The 20,560-nt window shown below is 42.9% G+C and overlaps 1 protein-coding gene and 1 long non-coding RNA gene across 3 annotated transcripts in view; one reads left to right on the forward strand and one right to left on the reverse strand.

Annotated features, from left to right (window-relative positions):
- Cwh43 (cell wall biogenesis 43 C-terminal homolog) overlaps positions 1–19,045 on the forward strand; it is a 50,422-nt gene extending 31,377 nt beyond the window's left edge. For both annotated transcript variants that reach the window (XM_006979700.4, XM_076546441.1), the window contains 3 exons: positions 1,591–1,652; positions 6,055–6,210; positions 18,668–19,045. In XM_006979700.4, coding sequence (XP_006979762.1) covers positions 1,591–1,652; positions 6,055–6,210; positions 18,668–18,746 — 297 coding nt within the window. In that variant the 3' untranslated portion in view covers positions 18,747–19,045. The remainder of the gene's footprint in view (positions 1–1,590; positions 1,653–6,054; positions 6,211–18,667) is intronic.
- LOC121820916 (uncharacterized) lies at positions 12,429–15,713 on the reverse strand. The gene is made up of 2 exons (XR_006061545.2): positions 15,647–15,713; positions 12,429–12,539 (listed from the first exon to the last, which is right to left on the reverse strand). It is a non-coding gene; the product is annotated as an uncharacterized LOC121820916 (long non-coding RNA).
- Positions 19,046–20,560: the final 1,515 nt, after the last annotated feature.

Consider the following 20,560-nt stretch of genomic DNA (forward strand, 5'->3'; position numbering starts at 1 on the left):
GCGTCCAGTCACATCCAACTGACAGCTATTGTGGGGTGGTGGGCGAGAGAAGAGAAAGCGACAAACTCAGGAAAGGGCCTGGGAGAGCTCAGAGGAGCCAAGGGAACACCTAGGGGCTGGAATCACAGGCTTACCCAATCTCTCTGTGAGGAATGGATGCAGACATCTGATCCTCTGCCGGTTTTCCGTATAAGGTTAGATGCTGTTTTGCTTGGCAGTGGACTCTGATACTGCTTTCTAGAAGGAAGTTAACTGACGTATAGAAGAGTTTTAATCATATATGCTTGGATGAACAGATTTTTCTCTCTAAGAAATGAGTAATTAAACTCTCTAGTCTTAAAATTTTACAGCACCATATAAAAACCTAATGAAGTAAAATAACAGTTAAACAGATTCATAGCTGGTTAGTTCTGGTACCGTAGCTAAATGACTAAATTATTATCTCTTCCCCAAGGCAAGCTACTTTATATTTATTTGCTTTTTATAGGTATTAAAAATTTAAAACCCGCCTTTAATCCCAGCACTCGGGAGGCAGAGCCAGGCGGATCTCTGTGAGTTCGAGGCCAGCCTGGGCTACCAAGTGAGTTCCAGGAAAGGCGCAAAGCTACACAGAGAAACCCTGTCTCGAAAAACCAAAAAAAAAAAAAAAAAAAAAAAATTTAAAACCCAATTCCTAATATTTATTTACACTTTGTGTACAAATGAAGTGTATAATATAAACAATAACATCCAGGTGCCCATCATGTAGCAAATAAAAACCATAAATTGTGGCATATTTTTTAGTAATATAAAATGCATTTTAAGTTAAACTAAGAGGTGATAAAAAGTCAAGTATTTGTTTTTAATTTTAAAAGAAGGAAGTAGAGAGTTCTCTCAGCCACAAAACTCCATATTTATAGTTAGAGAAAAAATTCTGCTCTCTTTCTCTGATGAAAAATGAAGCTGGTTTCAAGTCTTCAGCATCAAAGGACTCTTGATTGCTCCTGAATATGTTTCTTTCTATGATTCGATTTAGTAAACACAGACCAAGCCCTGGCCCAGCACCAGGCTGGGTGCTCAGTACCAGGCAGCTGAAGAGCCATAGATTGGAGCCCCTCTGCACAGAGCGGTGAGGGAGGAGACCCAAGCAAGCCGCTGTGGCCCTGGGATGGAGCGGGTGGGCAGCCCGGCTAGGAGGACTGGGGACTGGTGGAGAGGCTCTCAGTTCTGCTGGGGATGGCAGATTTGGAAAGCTGCAGGAGGCGAGAGCACAGAGCGACCCCTGCGGTACCCATCGCTCTGTGTAGTCACTGGGTTTCCGGCATCCAGTGCAGAAGCCGAGGGGCATAGTAACCATTGGAAACCCACCTCTAGTGTGAATGAGTAGTTCATGCCTGGAGGATCAGTAGGAAGGTGATGAGAAAATGATCTGCACTCTAGTTAACCTTCCTTCCTTCCTTCCTTCCTTCCTCCCTCCCTCCCTCCCTCCCTCCCTCCCTCCCTCCCTTCTTTCCTTCCTTCCTTTCTTCCTACCTCCCCATCTTTTTGGGCCATTCAGAATAGAGCATTGTTTTCTATGTTTTAAGCATTCTCCTCTCTGCTCTTGAACAGGATATTGACAGCACAGATCACGACAGATGGTGTGAATACATCATGTACCGTGGCTTGATCAGGTGAGCAAGGGCATTTTTTTGTTTCGTTTTGTAAATCTATGAATTCTAGAAGGCAAAGTGTCATGGAAGCAATTAATTTTTGCTCTTCTTTATAAGTGTTGGTTTTGTTGACTGTATTATTTAACAGTTTTGACATTTAATGGTTTGAGAAGGCAGAAATTAGCTGGTGGTGGCTCATGCCTTTAATCCCAGCACTCAGGAGGCAGAGGCAGGCGGATCTCTGTGAGTTCGAGGCCAGCCTGGACTACAGAGTGAGTTCCGGGACAGTCAGGGCTGTTATATAGAGAGACCCTGTGATAGTAATATTATTAAGGCATTGTAAACTATTAAACACAGCAGTGTATAATTAATGCACAGTAAGAATGGTGCCATTGGAGGATGACCCTTGCAGCTATAGGATCGGAGAATGCAGGGGCCCTAATACATGGGTGTTTAGTTTGAAGGGAGGTAACGCTAGCAAAGCTGCAGGATGTGTTGGGGTTGGAGAGTGGATGAGGTGGTGGGTGAGTATTGTCGCAGTGGGGAAGGGAGCCGATCTTGTAACGTCCCATGGACCCTTATTAAGGACTTTTAATATAAGCATAATGGCGACCTTATTGACCCTTGGACGACTCACCTGGATGGCTCACATACTTACTGAAGGAAGTCCAGAAAACCGTCTAGGGGGTATAAAGGTCATCCTGGTTACCGTGCTGGTTCAAAGACTCTCCAGCCATGGCTCAGATAGCTGCCGAGGGCCAGCCCAACTACTGTTTCAATGTTTCCAAAGAGCTGTGGTAGAAGAACATGCTGTTTCATAAAGCATTTCATGTCTAAGATTGACAACAGTGTTTCTATTTCATTCTTCAGTCCAGTGTTTATCATAGGATATCAGAATCTAGAAAACAAGCTTTGATGTGGACTGAAATCGGTATAACAGTTCTCGTGCGTGTGTGTGTGTGTGTGTGTGTGTGTGTGTGTGTGTGTGTGTGTTATAGCTTATGCGCTGATCTACTCAGGTTGCCCAGCAAAATGCCATAGAATGAGTGGGTAGATTAAGAAAAGCCATTTATATTCTAAAAGGTTTAGAACCTGAACAACCAAGGCAGCAGGGTTGGTGTTTGGGAGGGCTCTCCCTTCGGGTGGCACATGGCTGCCTTCTTATCCAGGGCTCATGAGGCCTTTCCTTGGCACTCAATCCAGTCACCCAGTTCACTGCCCGGCACGTAGTAGGCATTAAGAATAATTGATTGTACTAGGAGGGGAGCCTCCCTGCCTCAGGGAGTTATTCATATAGTCACATTCCTTGTCTTCAAGGACTTCAGGAATATCTTTGAAGGTCATGTCTATGAAACAGGTTAGAACTTCGATCTTAGAGATCTGGGAAATAAATAGGCCCGATTTATCAGAGACCGTGCTTTAGAGTTACCGGGAGCTACAGTTCTGAGCTTAGCGCAAAGCCTTGACCTCTGTGACAGCTCGGATCCCCAATCTGACGGGGCTGCAGCTCCTGTCCCTCTGGTCATCATCGGCAGGCGGGCTGCCTCTACCCACCCTGGTTCTCTTTGGCAGGTTTTGTCAAGGTCAGCTTGAAGCCTTCCTTCTCTCTGGCTACAGCCCTGCTTTTAACTTTCCACTTGTCTCCCCTGTAAGACGAAGTGCAAACGGTCTTAATAATAATAATAATAATAATTAATAATAATAATAATAGTAATAATAATAATAAAAACCCAGAGCCGGACACTGGGGTGAAAACTGAGAGATCAGAGGAGCAGACAAGCCACAGCCAGCCTCACCTCACCAACTCCTCAGCCTTCGGAGAGAGAGAGAACGAGCTACTTCCTGTGTACTCACACCTATATACCTCTCTGTGCCCTGCCATCTTGCTTCCTCTCTTCATCCAGCTACATCACTTCCTCTCTCTGCCCAGCTCTACCACTTCCTGTCTGTCTGTCCAGACCTCCAGACCTCTATGGTGAACTAGCACTGGGATTAAAGGCGTGTGCCACCATGCCTGCTCCGTTCCCACTGTGGCCTTGAACTCACAGAGATCCAGACGAATCTTTGCCTCCCAAATGCTAGGATTAAAGGCATGTGCTACCACTGCCTGACCTCTGTGTTTAGTATAGTGCCCGGCTTTTTTCCTCTGATCCTCAAATAAGCTTTATTGGGGTGCACAAATAAAATATCACCACATTCTCCACTTCAACCTTCCCATGGTGCATACTCTCCACAGCAGCCACCACAGAGCTCTGCCTCAGCCTGTCTTCTGGATTACCATTTCTCTTCTCTCCCTCTTGGATAGGAATCAGAGTCCTCATGGGCGTGTGCAAGGGAAGGTTTTTTTGTCATCTGCTTCCCCTCTCCCCCAAACTCGTTGCCTTCAGTCCTGGTGCAGTTGACGGCCCCAAACACCACACACATTTCTGCCTCCAGGCCTTGGCCTTTCTTATCCCTTCCCCTCCAGCACCCCCCACTCCACTGTTTGCCTAGCTTGCCCCTTAGCATTCAGGGTCTCGTTCCAATGATACTTTTCATGGAGGGGCTTCCTGAGCATGCTCAGTGAGGCAGCTGTCTCTGCCCACCAGCACGCCTTCTTCTCTGTCCTTTCCCATGGTACTTATCTGTCACCACTCTGATAGATTTTATACATACGCGGTTGTTTAATGTGTCCTTTCAACTAGAACAAATGGTCAGTGAGAGCAAGCGCTTCCTTTACTTCTTGCTCACCACCCCAAGACCTAAAATGCCGCTTTGTAACTTTATCAAATCCGCAAGCGGGTGAAAATGATGCAGATACTCATTTTGGAAGAGGTAAAATCTAAATGGATGAAAACAAACTCTTTGCTGCTGCGGTTTCTCTGTTTTCCCGTCTGAGAACTTCACTACAAACTGTTTGGATAATGTCTATAAAGTGTTTTGACTTTTCCAGAGGGCCGAAAGCTCTTAGCCAAACAGGATGTGGAAAAAATTTTCAGACATACAAAATCCTTGATTTTAGACTAGTAAATGTGCCTAGAAATATGCATGTGATATTTGGATTTTGAAAGGTAAGAAAGTTTAAGCATGTATTCCTGTCAGTCTGAAGAAATCCTATTATTAACTTAAAACATAATTATATGGGAAGCACTTTGTGTACAAACTAAAGCAAGGTTGCTAAGTGGAGTTAACTAAAACTATGTACATATTCCTTATTCATTTACCATGTTATGAAAACAATACTTCTGTTAATATTTAGGGTAATAAACCAAGTTAATTCTAATCATGAGACACAAAGCCAAGTTAGAAATAGGGAACCAGCCGGGCAGTGGTGGCGCACACCTTTAATCCCAGCACTCGGGAGGCAGAGGCAGGTGGATCTCTGTGAGTTCGAGGCCAGTCTGGGCTACAGAGTGAGTTCCAAGAAAGGTGCAAAGCTACACAGAGAAACCCTGTCTCGAAAAACCAAAAAAAAAAAAAAAAAGAAACTCTGTCTCAAAAAACATAAAAAAAAAAGAAAAAGAATAAAGAAAGAAAAGAGAAGAAAAGGGGAACCAGCTTAGTACAGAAGGTGCCAGCCATTAGAGCTCACTAATTTTGGTTGGCCTTTGCTATACTCATCAGAGGTTTTTATTTATTTATTTTTCTTCAAGACAGGATTTCAGGATTTCTGTATATAGTCCTGGCTGTCCTGGAACTTCATCTGTAGACCAGGCTGACCTAGAACTCACAGAGATTCACCTACCTCTGCTTCCTGAGTACTGGGGTTAAAGGTGTGTGCCACCACCACCCTGCGAAGAACTAGTGTGTTTTTTGTTGTTTTGTTTTTCAAGAGAGGATTTCTCTGTATAGCCCTGGTTGTCCTGGAACTCTCTTTGTAGACCAGGCTGGCCTTGAACTCAGAGATCTACCTGTCTCTGCCCCCCAAGTGCTGGGACTAAAGGCGTGCGACAGTACTTCCTGGCTTCATCAGAGTATTTTTTAAAATTTATTTATTTATTTATTTATTTATTTATTTATTTATTTATTTATTTCAAGACAGGGTTTCTCTGTGTAGCTTTGTGCCTTTCCTGGAACTCACTTGGTAGCCCAGGCTGGCCTCGAACTCACAGCGATCCTCCTGCCTCTGCCTCCCGAGTGCTGGGATTAAAGGCGTGCGCCACCACCGCCCGGCTCATCAGAGTATTTTTATTTTTTATTTTTAATTAATTAATTAATAATTAATTAATTATGTATACAGTGTTCTGCCTGCACATATCCCTGCAGGCCAGAAGAGGGCACCAGATCTCATTACAGATGGTTGTGAACCACCATGTGGTTGCTGGGAATTGAACTCAGGATCTTTGGAAGAACAAGCAGTGCTCTTAACCTCTGAGCCATCTCTCCAGCCCCAGAGTATTTTTATAATAAGACTTTTTACAAACCAATTCTATTTCTGCTCCAGGTTGGGTTATGCAAGAATTTCTCATGCAGAACTGAGTGACTCTGAGATCCAGATGGCCAAGTTCAGGATCCCCGATGATCCTACCAATTACAGAGACAACCAGAGAGTAGTCATAGACTCCAGAGGACTTCCCAAGGACGTTCATTTCAACCCCAGGTGAGTGAGTCCCGGAGTGAGCACCTTTCTGCCTGCTGTAGACGGCAGATACAAGCTGCCACACGCCCCTACCGAGTCCAGATATCAACCCTCATGAGCTCAAAATCGTGGTAGATTCTAGAGATCCTTTCAAGTGACAGAAGTCCTGGTAAAGATTCTAACTCATGGGTTTAAGTTATAATCTTTACTTTCTGGAATGAAGAAATGTGTGATAGCGCCAGCCTCAGGGAAAATGCCACATTCTTGTCATGATTACCACCACCGCCATCATCATTGACCCTGTCACCACCACTGCTACCATCATCACTATCACCATCATCATCATCAAGGTGGTCATCATCATCACCATTAATGTGACCATGACAGCGAATATTCCAGGGTTCCCATATTCCAGCTCTGTCCCAGATTCTTTACATGCTATCTCGATTTAAGTCACTGGGTTATTAACTGCTGTTACCAACATTTTGTGGAGGAGGAAGTTCAGGCTGAGGAATACGGCTGCATCGGGCTTAAGTGACAGAGCTGTTGAGGAGGAAGGCAGCCCATTAGCCCGGCAGGGTTGCTGGGATTCTCCCGGCGGCACCTTCCCTTCAGCCAGAGAGCATTTGAAAACTGCACTGTTTGGTCTTGGCCCAGATCAACTCATTAGGACTCCCTGTGATGATGCTCGGGTTTGGAGACTTAAACAGTTCTTTGCAGGTTATTCTAATGGGCAATTCACGCTGAGACTGTGAAGTGTGGGCAATTCCCTCACATGGCAGGAATTCTACTGTGAAAGAGATATTGAATTTCATTTCGCTTGGTTTTTAATAGAGGTTGTCTAAGAGATCTGTTTGTAGCCAAGCATGTGATTTGAAGCTTTGCTACAGTGGATGGTGAGATAGCACTTCCAGGCCAACCCGGACACTGAGCATGCCCTAGACAGACATTGTATCACTCGGCCGTTTCTTCCTTCACCAGCTCACAGCTGCAACAATTCCCAGGCTTTGTCAGGGACAAGACCACACTTCATTTGATTTGTTTACTTCCTGAGAGAGGACTGTGCCAGAGTGCAGGGATTAATGCAAGGAGAGGGAAACCAGCCTGGCTTTGTCACTCACTGTGTTTCTCTCTTGCTGTGTGTGTGTAAGAGGAAAGTGATGGTGAAGTCAGCCTCGGAATTCTTGCCATAGAAAAGACCCAACTGCATGTCATTAACCTAGGACAATTTCAACTTCAAAGTGTAATGAAAAGATAGCTCAGAGGTTAAGAGTGTCACATTCAGAACGTGAATATTAGGGGATCTAGTGGTGTGATGAAACACACGACCAAAAGCAACTTGAGGAGGAGAGGGTTTGTGGCCAGAAGTTTCTCTGGTTCTGCCTGGCCCCCTGGTCCAGATGAATCTCTCCCACCTGGGATCCCATAGCCACTTATAAAATAGTTACTCAGAGGCTTAATATTAATTACAAACTGTTTGGTCTGTGGCTCAGGCTTTTTGCTAGCTAGCTCTTATAACTTAACTCAACCCATTCCTGTTAGTCTATGTTTTGCCGAGTGGCCCATGGCCGAGCTGTTACCGGTCTGCTGACATCTTGTTGCTCCTTGGGTGGCAGGCTTGCTTCTCTCTCATCCCGCCCTTCTCTTTCCTGTCTCTCTCTTTGGATTTCCTGCCTGCCTCTAAGCTGCCTTGCCATAGGCCAAAGCAGCTTATTTATTAACCAATGGGAACAACATATATTCACAGCCTATAGAAAGATATCCCACAGCAAGGGTTTATGTGGCTTATGCTTCCACGTCACACACAGTTCATCATCAAAGGAAGTCACAGTAGGAACTCAAGCTGGGTAAGAACCTGGAGGCAGGAGCTGATGGACAGGCCGTGGAGGGGTGCTGCTTACGGGCTTGCTCTCCATGGCTTGTTCAGCCTGCTTTCTTATAGATCCCAGGGCCACCAGCTCAGGGACAGCCCCCACCACAATGAACTGGGCCCTCCCACTTGAATCACTAATTAAGAAAATGTCCTACAGGGTTGCTTGCAGCCCAATCTTATGGAGGCATTTTCTCAAATGAGGCTCCCATCTCCCCAGGGACTCTAGTCCATATCAAGTTGACATAAAAATAGCTAGCACAGGGGTCCATTTTTTTTCTTTGCTGAATGAGATGACTCCTTAACTGGAAAATAAAAATTTTAGGCAGAAAAGATTTTCTTGTTTTTTTTTTTTTAATTCTTCATATACCAGGAATGTGGCAAGAGCCCAATAAACTATTTTTGGCAAACCACAACTGCAGATTGAGCCAAGACAGCTGTGGCTGAGCGAGGACTGTTTTCTTGCTCAGTTACAAAAATAATGGAGGTGTTGGGGAGGCTTGCCTTCATTACAAAATCCTGCTCAGGACACTTAGGATATAGTCTCTCAGCAGACTCAAATACTCACGGCATTCTTATTCACTCCAGTCACAATGCCTTTGAGTAGTAGAGTTGAAATCACATCCTTTGACCCGTGTCTTCTCCTAGTCAGCCCCAGGCAACCACTGTCACCTTGCTAGCTGCTTCTGAAAGTGTAACTTTTAAAAAGTTCTGCATGTAACCCCTCCAAACAAAACAAATCAACCAACCAACCAACCAAACAAACAAACAAAAACAAGCGAGGCAGTGATGGCACAGGCCTTTAATCCCAGCATCTTTCTAAATTCTGCTGCAAACCCCAGGAAAATGTAATGGAAATCAGCTACTATCACGAAAGCTACGACTTGGAAAAGTCAAGGACTTTTTCAAAGGTCAAGCCATGGCTTAAGAAGTCTTGGTGATATTTTAGCTTTTGTATATATATTAGCTGGGTTCTTACAATGATTTTCTTGTATGCCATGTGTGGTTCCAAGAACTTCTTACAGTGTATTTATTTAAAATATCTATCAAGCATTCAAGGCCAAGCATCTCCTGAACTAAGGTAACACCCTTATGGAAACAACGCCTGTCTCCTAGGGCAGGGGGAGAGCTTTATTTCTTGTGCAATTTTAGCTGAGACCCTCCTTTCTTATACAGCCTTACTAACGTTATAGACTCATAACTTCTTACCTAAACACTTCTAGGGATGTAGATTGAGCACATAAATTCCCTTTTTGATATACTAACTGATCATTAGTTCTCAGTTGACCTCCTCCTTTACTACTCCCCCCCCCTTTTTTTTTCCAGAGCTGAGGACCAAACCCAGGGCCTTGCGCTTGCTAGGCAAGTGCTCTACCACTGAGCTAAATCCCCAACCCCTGCTACTTCCCTTTTGGTTGTAAAAGAAAGCCTGATGGTCACTGCCTAAGAAAACTCTTACCTACCTTTATGGCCTTGTAGGAATTTGAGCCTGGTGACCTGGCTGGAGGGGGAGGATTGCTATTGCTTGGGTTTATAACTGGATTCCTGAGAGACTCTGGAGAACTGAGAGGGATATGGAGGATTCTGACTAGAGAACTTGAGGACGAGATGGAAGATGAGGAAGAGCCAGATGGGGAAGTACTAGATGGGTAAGAACAAGAGGAGAAGAGCCTAGATGGGGCAGAACTAAGATGAGAGAATGAAGATAGAACTTAGAGGAGACAGCAGATAAAGGTAGAGAGAAATCAGGCAAGAAAAGGAGCTAGGCGTGAGAACAGAACTGAAGCTATGTAGATAGGGTTTTATCCCAGAAGAATAAAGTAAATGGATAATAGAGCTCAGCGTACTTAGATTCTTTTCTGGAAAATAATTCTCACTGTTCATAGTTTCTCTTCTGGGCTCCTGGGAAGAATGTTATTAAGGCTGGTCTTTAATAATATTTGAGAAAATTTGAGGCCAGCCTGGTCGACAGAGCAAGTTTCAGGACAGTCATGGCCACACAAAGAAACCCTGTCTTGAAAAAACAAAACAAAACCAAAACACCAAAAGTTCTACATGTAAGTGAGAACACTCACTTTTTTTTTTTTTTTTTTTTGAGACAGGGTTTCTCTGTGTAGCTTTTTGCCTTTCCTGGAACTCACTTGGTAGCCCAGGCTGGCCTTGAACTCACAGAGATCTGCCTGGCTCTGCCTCCCGAGTGCTGGGATTAAAGGCGTGCGCCACCACTGCCTGGTAGAACACTCTCTCTTATGCTTGCACTCTCTCCCCCAACCCCTTTTTCCAGAGGATCAAACAGGGATTGGCACAATCCAGACAAGCGCCTGGCCATACCTCAAGTCCCTGTTTTGTTTTTTTAAATTTGTCTTTGAAACAGGGTCTCACTATGTAGCTCAGGCTGACCTTGAACTTGCTCTATAATCCAGGCTGGTTTTAAACAGACAATCCTCCTGCCTCTGTTTCCCCAAGGGCTGAGATGACAGCTGAGCCCCAGGTGTCTGGTTAGTTCACTGGTCATAATGCCTCTAAGTTCATCCACGGTGGTGCCACAGAAGACAGCATTTCCTTCTTTTCAAAGACTGAATAATATTCCAGTGTGTGTGGACACAGGCCAGCCTTGGATGCGTCATTCCTAATTCCAGGAGCTGTTCTTATTCTTCGAAATAGTTGCTCACTGGCCTGCAGTTCACCATTTTGGCTAAACTGGCTGGCCAGCATGCCCCTTCCATCTGCCTGTCTCTATCTCCACAGCACCCGATGGCACGAACATGCCACCACACCTGACTTATTAAATGCAGGTCCTAGGATTCAAACTCAGGTCTCCAGGCTAACCCAGTAAGCATTTTACTGACTGACTACCTCCCTAGACCCCTTTAAATCCAACTTTTTTTTTTTTTTTTTTTTTTTCGAGACAGGGTTTCTCTATGTAGCTTTGCGCCTTTCCTGGAACTCACTTTGTAGACTAGGCTGGCCTCGAACTCACAGAGATCCGCCTGCCTCTGCCTTCCGAGTGCTGGGATTAAAGATGTGCACCACCACCACCCGGCTAAATCCAACTTTTAACATAGTGTACAACGTGATGGGTTTCATTATGACGTTTTCAAGCATATATATCATTATACTTAGTTCCTATTCATCCTCTCCCCCACCGCCACCTTCCTCTCCTTCCCCCAGACAGGGTAATAGTGTGCGACATGAATTCCTTACTGTCTCTTCCTTTTCTCCTCACCCTCCTTAACATCTCTTCCTCTCCTCTCATGCTCCACTTTATAACTTTAATCATTCTCTCTCTCTCTCTCTCTCTCTCTCTCTCTCTCTCTCTCTCTCTCGCACGCATGCACGCACTTCAATCTATATATTCTACACATTAAACATGTGGTATCTGTCTTCCCAAGTCTGGTTTCTTTTGCTTTACAAAATGATTTCCAGTTACAACCACTTTTCTGCCGATGTTTTCAGTTTTTCTCTCTGACTGAATGAAATTGCACTGTGCATGGACCACTTTTTTCTTCCACTCGAAGGTTGAAGGACATCGAGGTAGGTTCCATTTCCTAGCAATTGTGAATAGTGCAGGTGTCTCTGTGGAGTGTCCCTTTATAGTCTTCGGGGTATATACCCAGGGGTGGTATGGATGGGTCATATGATAGTTCCAGGTTTAGCTTTTTGAAGTGCCTGAACACTGATTTTCCCATAGTGGCTACACATGTTTACATTCCCTCCAACAGAGCAGGAGTACCCTTCTTCCTCCACATCCTCATCAACATTTGTTTTCCTGATGATAGCCATTCTGATTGGGATGAGAGGGAATCTCCAGGTTTAATTTTCATTTCCCATATGATGAAAGGTATTGAATACTTTTTCAAAATTATTTATTGACCTTCTGTGTTTTTTTTTTTTCTCTTGAGAACTATCTATTCATTTGATTGGTCCATTGGATGGCTAATTTGATTGGATGATTTTTTGATATTTAATTTCTGCAGTTCTTCAGGTGGTCTAAACATTAATTATCTGATGATGTGTAGTGGGCAAAGCTTTTTTTCAAATTCTGGATCCCCCCCCCCCCCCCCGCCCCATTCTCTGTACTCAGGTGATGGTTTTGCTTGCTGGGCAGAATCGTGAAGTTCTATGCGACCCCACTCTTGCTATTTTCTGCACTGTTGGAGTCCTTGTGAGAAAGTCCCTGCCCCTGCCTTTATCTTGAAGTATTCTACCTATGTTTTCCTCCAACAGTTTCAGAGTTTCTGACTTATCTTCAGGTCTCCAGTCGATTCTGAATCAATCCTGGGGCAAACTCTTGCATAGATGGAAATTTAGTTTTTTCTGAACTACTTGTTGAAGAGATCATCTTTTCCCCCATTTTTTTTGGAGGGGAGGAAAACCCTGTTGAAAATTATATGGCTGTAGCTGTGTGGGTTGGTTTCTTTGTCTTCTGTTCTATTCCACTGGCTCACATGTCTGTTTCTGTCCAAGCACTGAACAGTTTCTGGGGGGAAAAGAAAGAGAGGAGTTAAAAAGTAGAGGGGAGGGAGAAAAACAAAGAATAAACTAACACAAAAAGAAAAAGATTAAAGCTTGCCCGATAATAAAAAATAAAAATCAATTAATGTGCCAGGCAGTGGTGACGCACGCCTTTAATCCCAGCACTTGGGAGGCAGAGGCAGGCAGATCTCTGTGAGTTCGAGACCAGCCTGGTCTACAGAGTGAGATCCAGGACAGGCTCCAAAACCACACAGAGAAACCCTGCCTCGAAAAAAAAAAAATCAATTAATGTATGAAGAGAACTAAAATAGAAAAAAATTAAGGATTTAAAAAAAAATATTTCTTCATTTTGTTTTTGGGCAAGTGTTTTGCCTGCATATGTGTATGTGAACCATGCATGTACTTGTTGCTGTGGAGGTCATAGAAGGGGTCCCCAGGAACTGGAGTTAAGGGTGGCTGTGAACCATCATGTGTGCTGGGAATTGAACCCAGGTCCCCTGCAAGAGCAACAAGTGCTCTTAACTTTGGAGTCATCTCTTCAGACCCCATGAAGGTTTTGTTGTTGTTGTTTTGAGTGTAACTAAGTGAACATGAACGCGCAGTAAAAGGAAGTGGAAATACAAGAAAAAAGGCAGAGTTGGCTCAGCTTTTCTGTGGCTCCTCAAATACTGTGGACTGTGGGTTCTGTACACGGCAGTATGTCTGTCTGTTCAACTTGGAGACGCTCAACTTTCCTGTGTTTTGTAGCCATAAGTTTTCTCCGTTTCCGCCTGGCCCTGCGGTCCTGCAGCTGCTTATAAAATAATCACTCAGAGGCTTAATATTATTTACAGACTGTATGGTCTATGGCAGGCCTTTTGCTAGCTAGCTCTTATATCTTAAATTAACCCATTTCTATTAATCTATAAAGTTGCCACGTGGCCGTGGCTTACCGGTATTTTCACATCTTGCTTCTCCTGGCAGTTCTGGTGTCTCTCTAGACCCTGCCTTTCTCTTTCCTGTCTCTCTCCTTGGATTTCCCGCCTGCCTCTAAGCTGCCTTGCCATAGGCCAAAGCAGCTTGTTTACTAACACGTATTCACAGCATACAGAAAGACATCCCCCAGCATTTCCCCTTTTCTATCTAATTAAAAAGAGGAAGGTTTTAGCTTTAATATAGTAAAATTATATATAACAAACAGTTATCAAGCAAGAATTACAGTTACAATATCTAGTCTATTTGTATTTGGCAAAATTAAAGAAAAATATTCTACCATCTATCCTATATTTGTGAGTCTAAAGTTTCATATCTAATATATCCTACTTCATGTCCTGCCAACCTGTACCTTTCGGCTTGCCAGCATCAGCCTCCCTCCATGCTTTCCACATCAGCCCCTCTCCCCCAGGGCTGTCCTTCACACTGAGGTTCTGTCCAGTTCAATTCAAGCTTTCTGGCTTGTGTTGTTCCTTGATCTCAGGTACTCAAGATGGCTTAGCTTGAAAGAGTAGGTCCCTTCTCAACATGACACCAACTGCCACCCCTCTCAGTCACACAGAGTGGCACAGTAGGATTCCTCTCTACTGCTGACCCATCTAGATGGGGAGAGGAGCCACTGTCTCTCCAAAGCCTCCAACTGGATCTCAGGGTTTGTGAGCGCTGTGGGCATGACCTGAGGGCACCTGGCTCCCCTTCTGCATGAGGTTTCTGCTTCCCCTCCTCTGGTGGAAAGCCATTCTGAGCTGCGTTCAGCATGAACCCCTCAATTTTCCATGTCACCAATCTTTCCCTCTGCACTTGTTAGCTGTTCTATCACTACCTTTGTTCTCAAATCTCTTCCTCTTTTTGGTAGACTGCATCCATCCCCTCTTACCTCCATCCCCATCTCTCCTTCCTTCCCCTTTCTCTCCCTTTCCTTCCCCCTTTCTCTCCCTCCTTCCCTCCACCCTCTTCCTCTCCTCTCTCAGGATCTATATCCCAAGCTTCACTATGTAGTCAAGGATGACCTTGAACTCCTGATTGTTCTGCATCCATGTCTTCATGACCGCAGTTACAGTCCCACACTGAGTGTATGCAGCACTGGTACTGAACCCAAGGCTTCTGGTATGCAAGGCAGGCACTCTACCAACTCAGCTACAGTCCCAGCCTTAGTGTGTTCTTTCTTATGCTGACTCTTCTCCTGAACCAGGTCACGGAGAGGCAGTGTTAGTCTGTCATCTTACAGGACCGTCTCTTTCCTTGTGATTCTACCTGTGTTCCCTTGGTTAGTGATCTGCAGCATTTCCCCCGAATAACTGCCAGCTCTTTGAATGTTTTTGTTTGTTTTGTTTTTGGAAAATGTCTATTTAGCTCCTGTGCTTTTCTGTCAGATTTTCTGACTACAAAATTCTGACCTAACAAAATACATTTATTTGAAGGGTTCTCTCTTTTTCAATTCCTTGGAAGAGTCTGAAGAGGGCTGGCTTTAACATTTCTTTAAATGTTGCCTAGAAGACATCAACAGAACCAGGTCTTGAGCTGATTTTGGGGGAGTAGTGGATAAATGACTCGTCTTCATACTCACTACTAAACTGTTTATATTTTGCATTTCTTCAAACATTAGTGTTGGTAGGTTGCATATTCCTGTGAATGAATCCATTTTTAGGTTATCTAGTTGGTTGGTGGATAATTGTTCATGGTAGACTGGCCATCTTTTGTATTTTTGTGATATCTTTCACTCATAATTTTCTCTGGGGTTTCTCTTTAGTGTTAGTAAGTGGAACTAAAGGTGTATCAGTTTTTCATTCTTTTCTAGAGGCTGACCCCCAGTCTCTTTGATCTTTTGGTTTTCTATCCTCACATTATTTTGCTCTGATCTTTGTTATTTCCTACATTGACTCAGGGCATGGTTTTGTTCTTTTTCTAGCTTACTAAGGCATAAAGTTGTCTTTTTAAATCATTCCCCTGTAATTCATACCATTATTGCTACAGACTTCTCTCTTAAAACCACTCTTACTATATCTGTATGTTTTGATATACTTCTATTTTAACTTACATCCATATTTTAATTTTTTCTTTTTTATTATTATGAATCATTGGTCATTTGTAAGTATGATGTTTTAATTTCTACATAATTTGTGAATTCTGCAATCTTACCTCTGAATATTGTCTTCCAGTTTCTTCATACTACTGTGTTTAGAAAGGATGGTTGATATGGTTCAAGTGTTCTTACATTTATTAAGACTGCATTGTGTCCTAACAAAGGATCAGTTATGGAGAATGTTCCGTGTGTGAGTTTGAAAAGAATGTTTAATCTGCTGCCTTGGTGGTATATTCTGTACATATGTCTGTTGAGTTCATTTTGCTATAGTGCAGTGTTGAGTCTGCTTTGTCCAGCATCTGTTGCTGAAAATGGCTATTGAATTCCTCTTCTATTAATGCCTTCCTTTATAACATCCATTTACATATGTAGGCACCCTGAGTATACACATACTCACAGTTGTTACATTCCACTGATGAACTGGCTTCCTTATCATTATATAATGACCACCTTTGTCTCTTGTGACAGTTTTTTATTTAAAGTCTATTCTATCTGCTATAAGCATAGGCACCCTGTTCACTCTTAGTTGTCATTTGAATGGAGTATCTCTGCAGCTCTTCACTCACAGCCTGTGTGTGCTATTAAAGCCAAATTGAGTTGTACTGGCAGCTTATAGTTGGATCTAAAAGAACAAAACAAAACCTCACTTAATTGCAATCTGTTTCCATGGGTGGAGAATTTGATCCATTTACATGTAAAGTAATTGATAGGTAAGAATGTAACAGCTACCACTAAACAATTGTTTTTTGATTGCTTTGTGGTTCTTTTATTGTATTCTTCTTCTGATGTCTTCCTTTTTGACTTGATTTATCTACTGAAGATTTTTCTTTGTAGTTACATGAGGCTTACACAAAACATCTTCTAACTCTGCTAAGACCTTATAGACCCTTTCCCCCTTCCCTCCAATACTTCTCTCTTCCATCACTTTTCCCTCCCAATTTCATGTGTCCTCTCTCTCTGTCTCTCTGTCTCTCTCTCTCTCTGTCTCTCTCTCTCTCTCTCTCTCTCTCTCTCAAGTCACTGAGCCCACTTGGTGCTGCCTGTATGTGTGTGGGTGGAGGTCCATCACTGGAGCATGGGTAGCCTCTCAGGAATTGTAATCTGGAAGAAAACTTACTCTCCCTTTCCTAGAAACCATCCATTAACACTAAAGACCTCTTGAAATGTGATATGGAAATCTGCTACTGAAGAAGCTTCCTAATATATAGTTTAAACAGAATTATTATATCACAGAGGGACAGTGCCTCTCCAAAACACCAGAGGCTATCAAATAAAAAGCCCAGTGCCAGGTATGGAGTTACATCTCCATAGACCCCCCAAACATTGCAGGTTATAGCTATTGCTCTTGATTATACTTCATTATTGATGGTAAGAACTTATTGCTAAAGACAACACATACTTGAGTCATAGAACATGGAGAGATCAAGCTAGTAGTGGCCTGGGAGCTTCATCCCTACTACTTTCATTGTGCCAGAAGATTCTACTTACATTACCAAAGGAGAAAAATTTTCGACAACCTTACATACCCGAGAACCCTATAATAATGATGGCTCTGACAAGATATAGACATTGGTATAGTAGTGAACAAATGTTATGGAAGTAACCATTTTGTTGATCATGTATCTTGTGTATCATACATTTGTTGATAAATTATTAGGTGTATACTTCTCTCTAGTACTTTTATCACTCACTTGAGTTCTTTAACCTTTGTGAAGGTATTTTTGCCTGTGGATAGTTGTTTAAACTGATCTTTCTGTGAAAGTCTGAGCATGGGAAAGCCTCACTTTGTCATGTTGCGGGCCCCATACTTGTATATATTTATATACCATGCAATAATGTATATTATTGATTCCTAAAAAATATAGGAAAGTATGATATATCTATACTTACACACACACACACATACATATATACACAGGTGTTTCCTATTTGTACATCAGCTGTTATTCATCCAAGTAGTATGTTATGGACTTTCTTCCACAATAATCTCCTTGAAACATTTTTTTTTTTTTTTTTGGTTTTTTCGAGACAGGGTTTCTCTGCGTAGCTTTGCGCCTTTCCTGGAACTCACTTGGTAGCCCAGGCTGGCCTCGAACTCTCAGAGATCCACCTGCCTCTGCCTCCCGAGTGCTGGGATTAAAGGCGTGCGCCACCACCGCCCGGCTCCTTGAAACATTTTTATGATTGCATAATATTCATTGTACAGATGTACTGAATTTTAGATAATCAGCTTAGTTGATTTTTCACATTCATTCTCTCATTATTACAAAAAGTCTTCCAGAAGGTCTTTCTTGTGTCCTTGGACTCTTTCTTCCTCCCTTTCTTTCTCTTTCTTTCTTTCTTTCTTTCTTTCTTTCTTTCTTTCTTTCTTTCTTTCTTTCTTTCTTTCTTTCTTTCTTTCTTTCTTTCTTTCTTAGGATTTAGTTGTAGGTAAAGAACAACAGAATCAAAGGTTCTGCAAAATTTGACTATTTCTTTACTATCACCTTAGGATGATGAAGTAAAGGGACTCCTGTCGTCTACAGTACAGAGACCACTTGCTCATCATGGCTGCCGATGTAGTAAAGAAAGTCTGTGGCTCACTTGCTGTGGTCTTTGCTCTCTGTGCCTTGAGCATTACCTCACATCCACCAAGGCTATGTGGTTAGCAATCCTTCAGGGAAGCAAAGGGAGTCTGTAACACATGAGCACTTGTGGGCAATTTAGAAGCTCTGAGAGGTAGCTTTTATACATGCACAAGTGCACATGGATAAACCCGCAGGTGCCTGTAAAGCAGATAGTCTTCAAACCCAGGACCAGAGAGAAAACTCAAATGTTTTTCTAGCAGCATTTTCAACTGATGATCCCTGAACACTTGTGCTTTTGAAATGATCTGTGCTTTGGAGTTTGGATTTCAACCCGCCTTTCCCACAAATCCTTTGTAGTTTCTGTTTCATCACTTGCTGTTTTATAGATTGATCATATCAATACTCATGTTGTGATAAGTAGATAAAAGTCCTGTAACTTATGGTTGAATTTTCCATAAGAACACCCCTCCTTTCTGAACAGTTTTCCCATGTCAGTTATTTCTTTTTTAGATTTGGCTCCTACAAAGAAGGACACAATCATGAAAACAACCACCGTTTTCACATGAATACACCCAAATACTTCGTTTGAACCCTTTTAGACAAGAAGTCATCGTTGACTGGGGGAACTAGGTAACAGCTCAAAAAAGAGTTCAATGAAAATGAATGGATACATGTGATGAACCTCAAGAGTTAAAAAGGGTGACATCAGGGGCTGGAGAGATGGCTCAGAGGTTAAGAGCACCGGCTGTTCTTCCAGAGGTCCTGAGTTCATTTCCCAGCAACCACATGGTGGCTCACAACCATCTGTAATGAGATCTGGTGCTCTCTTCTGGTCTGCAGGCTGAATACTCACTGTATACATAATAAATAAATCTTAAAAAAAAAAAAGGGTGACATCATGCAGTGGGAATTCTATCAATTCATAATCTATGTTCCTTAATAAAGGCATTTTTCTGAGTTACTTTTATTAAAAAAATAGTGTGTGATAATATAAGAAAATTAAGCTCAGGGCTGGAGCTAGAGCTCAGTGGTAGAGTGTTTACCTGGTATGCATGGGGCCCTAGGTTCAGTTCGCAGAACTGCCAGAGACAAAGGGGGCATGGTGAGGGAAAAACATAACCACTGACTTGTGATTATTTTAACAACACCCAGTTGGTAGAGCATGTGACTCTTAATCTCAGGGTCCTGGGTTTGTGCTCCACATTGTGCGCCGGATGAAGCGTGATCCTAACTAGTCTTAATAAAACCTAGAGTCAGATAGTAGGGTGAAAGCTGAAAGATCAGAGAAGCAGGGCAGCCTACCACTAGATACTTCTTACCTCTATGAATCCTCAGACCAAATGGAGGCCGAGATCCTGTCTTCACCTGCCTTATATTCCTGTTTCCACCTCCCAAGTGCTGGGATTAAACCACCCGGCTCTTTCTCTTTTAGACCGGTTCAATCTTGTGCAGCTCAGAATGGCCTTGAATGCCTGATCTTCCTGCTTCCTCCTCCCAAGTGCTGGAATTAAAGGTGTGTGCCACCACTGCCTGGCCTCTATGGTTAACTAGTGACTAGCTCTGCCCTCTGATCTCCAGGCAAGCTTTATTTGTCAGAGCACAAAATATCACACAACACACTTGGCTGAGGGCCAGTGGCTCAGGGGCTAAAGTACTGCTGTTCAAGCATGAAGACTTGAGTTTGGATCCTCAGCACCCATGTAAAATACAAGGTGTGGCAGCACTTCTCCATGACCCCAGTGCTGGGAAGTGACAGAGACAGGTCCCAGGCTCAGTGACAGACCTTGTCTCAAAAAATGAAGTGGAGAATGATAGAAGACACCTGATATCAACATCTGTTCTCCACATGTACAGAACACACATACATGCACACACACACACACACACACACACACACACACACACACACACACCCCATACACACACACACACACACACACACACACACACACACACACACGCCATATACACACACACATCCTGCTGCTATAGATAAAATAATTTTATTTCTATCAATAGTATTAGGGGAAAAACAGTATGTATCAAATTACTTCTACCGTGTTTTCAGGTGCCCTGTCCAGCACTCAGTGAAAGATGACTGAACATAAAGCACCATCAACAGAAATAACAGACAAGTAAAGCAGACCTGCTGAAGCTTGCAATATGGGATTTATCAGGTCCAGACTATAAAGCAACTGTAACTTCCAGGTTCAAGAACAATCCATGCTTGAACATTTTGTCAAGAAACTAGAAGTGTAAAAACTGACCTAGCAGATTAGAAAAGAGAGAAAAACAAATTCCAGAACTCAAAAAAAAAAAAAAAAAGCCAACTGAAATAAAAAAAAAAATTCACTGAAATGATTTAACATCAGAATAAACAAATAGTTGAAGGAAATTTGTGAG

The sequence above is a fragment of the Peromyscus maniculatus genome, chromosome 10 (assembly GCF_049852395.1).
Source record: "Peromyscus maniculatus bairdii isolate BWxNUB_F1_BW_parent chromosome 10, HU_Pman_BW_mat_3.1, whole genome shotgun sequence".
In the NCBI taxonomy this organism is placed as follows: Eukaryota; Metazoa; Chordata; class Mammalia; order Rodentia; family Cricetidae; genus Peromyscus; species Peromyscus maniculatus.